At 48.8% G+C, this 2,500-nt stretch overlaps 1 protein-coding gene across 5 annotated transcripts in view; it reads right to left on the bottom strand.

The window, feature by feature from the left end:
- The window catches only part of ppfia4 (PTPRF interacting protein alpha 4), a 134,990-nt gene that overhangs the window by 54,285 nt on the left and 78,205 nt on the right, over positions 1 to 2,500 (bottom strand). For all 5 annotated transcript variants that reach the window (XM_042707832.1, XM_031567861.2, XM_031567862.2 and 2 more), the window contains exons 2-3: positions 1,567 to 1,668; positions 556 to 720 (exon numbers count right to left, since the gene is read on the bottom strand). In XM_042707832.1, coding sequence (XP_042563766.1) covers positions 556 to 720; positions 1,567 to 1,668 — 267 coding nt within the window. The remainder of the gene's footprint in view (positions 1 to 555; positions 721 to 1,566; positions 1,669 to 2,500) is intronic.

Genomic DNA, 2,500 nt, shown 5'->3' with positions numbered 1-2,500 from the left:
ACCAGTTCAACATTCCCAGCTAGCACTGGCCTCTGCAGCCTCAGGGTTGACCTGCGGCAGGGACCGCTGCCCCGAGGGTTGACCTTTGACCTGCGCCAGGGACCGCTGCCCCGAGGGTTGAGAGTGGGTCAGGAGGTAGAGTGTATGTGCGTATGTGTGTTAGTGTGTGTGTGTGTGTGTGTACCCCCCCTTCTCGTCTAGGGCCTTGTGATGCTCGAACAGTGACTTGAGGGCCTTGAGGAGAGAGACAGTGTGTGTGTGTGTGTGTGTGTGTGTGTGTGTGTGTGTGTGTGTGTGTGTACCCCACCTTCTCGTCCAGGGCCTTGTGATGCTCGAACAGTGACTTGAGGGCCTTAAGGAGAGAGACAGTGTGTGTGTGTGTGTGTGTGTGCCTTCAGATGTGTGTGTGTGTGTGTGTGTGTGTGTGTGTGTGTACCCCACCTTCCCGTCCAGGGCCTTGTGATGCTCGAACAGTGACTTGAGGGCCTTGAGGAGAGAGACAGTGTGTGTGTGTGTGTGTGTGTGTGTGTGTGTGTGTGTGTGTGTGTACCCCACCTTCTCGTCCAGGGCCTTGTGATGCTCGAACAGTGACTTGAGGGCCTTGAGGACCTCCACCTCGCTAGAGACGCCAGATGGGGGCGGAGCCTGTCTCTTCACCACCGTCATCCTCAGCGAGCGCTCGTGACGTGACACCAAACACTCCAGGTGCTCCAGCAGCAGCTGCCATGGCAACACACACACACACACACACACACAAGATCTATAAGAGCTGTTATGAGATCTATAGGGGCGGTTATGAGATCTATAGGAACTGTTATGAGATCTATAGGAACTGTTATGAGATCTACAGGAGCTGTGAAATAGTAGGAGACCCATCTGATGAAGCTGCTGACGCTGATGCTTATGTCCTAGATTGACTGCAGATCTGGAGGACATCCAGCCTGCCTCTTGTGCTCTAATTACTGAGTGTGTGTGTGTGTGTGTGTGTGTGTGTTTGTTTGTGAGTGTGTGTGTGTGTGCGTGTGTTTGTATGTTTGTGTGTGTGTGTTTTGTGTGAGTGTGTGGGTGCGTGTGTATGTAAGTGTGTTTGTGTGTGTATGTTTGTGTGTGTGTGCGTGTGAATGTGAGTGTGTTTGTGTGTTTGTGTGTGTATATTTGTGTGTGTGTGTGTGTGTGTGTGTGTTTGTGTGAGTGTGTGGGTGAGTGTGTGTGTGTTTGGGTGTGTGAGAGAGAGAGAAAGTGTGTGTGTGTGAGTGTGTGTGTGTGTATGTGAGCGTGTGTGTGAGTGTGTTTGTTAGCTATCTCATCAAAATCTCAATGCAGTCATCTCCATGTTCCTGACAGACCTGGTCTGCTATCAAGGATCTGCAAAGGAGGCAAAATGCATAGACTATCCACACACACACACACACACATACACACACACACGCACACACACGCACACACACACACACACACACACACACACACACACACACACACACACGCACACACACACACAAACGCACACACACACACACTCACACACACACACACACACACACACACACACACACACAGACTCACCCTGGTGTTGTTCCTCTCGGCTTTGAGCTCAGAGATTTCCTCCTCTTTCTCCAGCAGCTGCTCTCGACACACATTCAGCTCCTTGGTAAGCGTGGCAAATTCCTACAGAGGAACACACACACAGACACACACGCCTTTCAAATGTCTGACAACGATACACTACAGAAAAGATGAGCAAACCAGCCCAGGTTAAAAACCCAACTGCCTCATCAGTCTTGTACTGCAGGACCAGCAGGATGGCTTGATGTCTGAGATAATCATGGAGAACAACAGAGCGTGTGTGTGTGTGTGTGTGTGTGTGTGTGTGTGTGCGTGTGCGCGTGTGTCCAAGATGATTCCTCATCTCATTACAAACAGTCATTATTTTCCCCGGCTAATTGGCGGCGCTAATGATTTCACCACGCAGTGTGACAATAGAATGACACAGATGTGCACTTGGAACTAAATAAATAAATAAATATAGAAAGCAAAAACTAATCTCTATGAAACAACCCCTCGATTTTAAAGACATTATTCATAGAATATTAAGCAAAGTCAAGCACGGATTTGGAATAATTAACAGGTTTGTTCCCGTCGTCCAAAATAAGGGGATTCTGGGTAAAAGAAGCTTTTCCTTCAGCAGTGTGCAAGTACAGTACAGTGGGTAACGAGCTTCACTCATACTCACACACACACACACACACACACTCACTTTTCCTTCAGCAGTGTGCAAGTACAGTACAGTGGGTAACAAGCTTCACTCATACACACACACACTCACACACACACACACACACACTCACTTTTCCTTCAGCAGTGTGCAAGTACAGTACAGTGGGTAACAAGCTTCACTCATACACACACACACACACGCACACACACACACACACACACACTTTTCCTTCAGCAGTGTGCAAGTACAGTACAGTGGGTAACAAGCTTCACTCATACACAC

This window comes from Clupea harengus, chromosome 5 (genome assembly GCF_900700415.2).
Source record: "Clupea harengus chromosome 5, Ch_v2.0.2, whole genome shotgun sequence".
NCBI classification, from domain to species: Eukaryota; Metazoa; Chordata; class Actinopteri; order Clupeiformes; family Clupeidae; genus Clupea; species Clupea harengus.
This window is presented reverse-complemented; position numbering and strand designations above follow the sequence as displayed.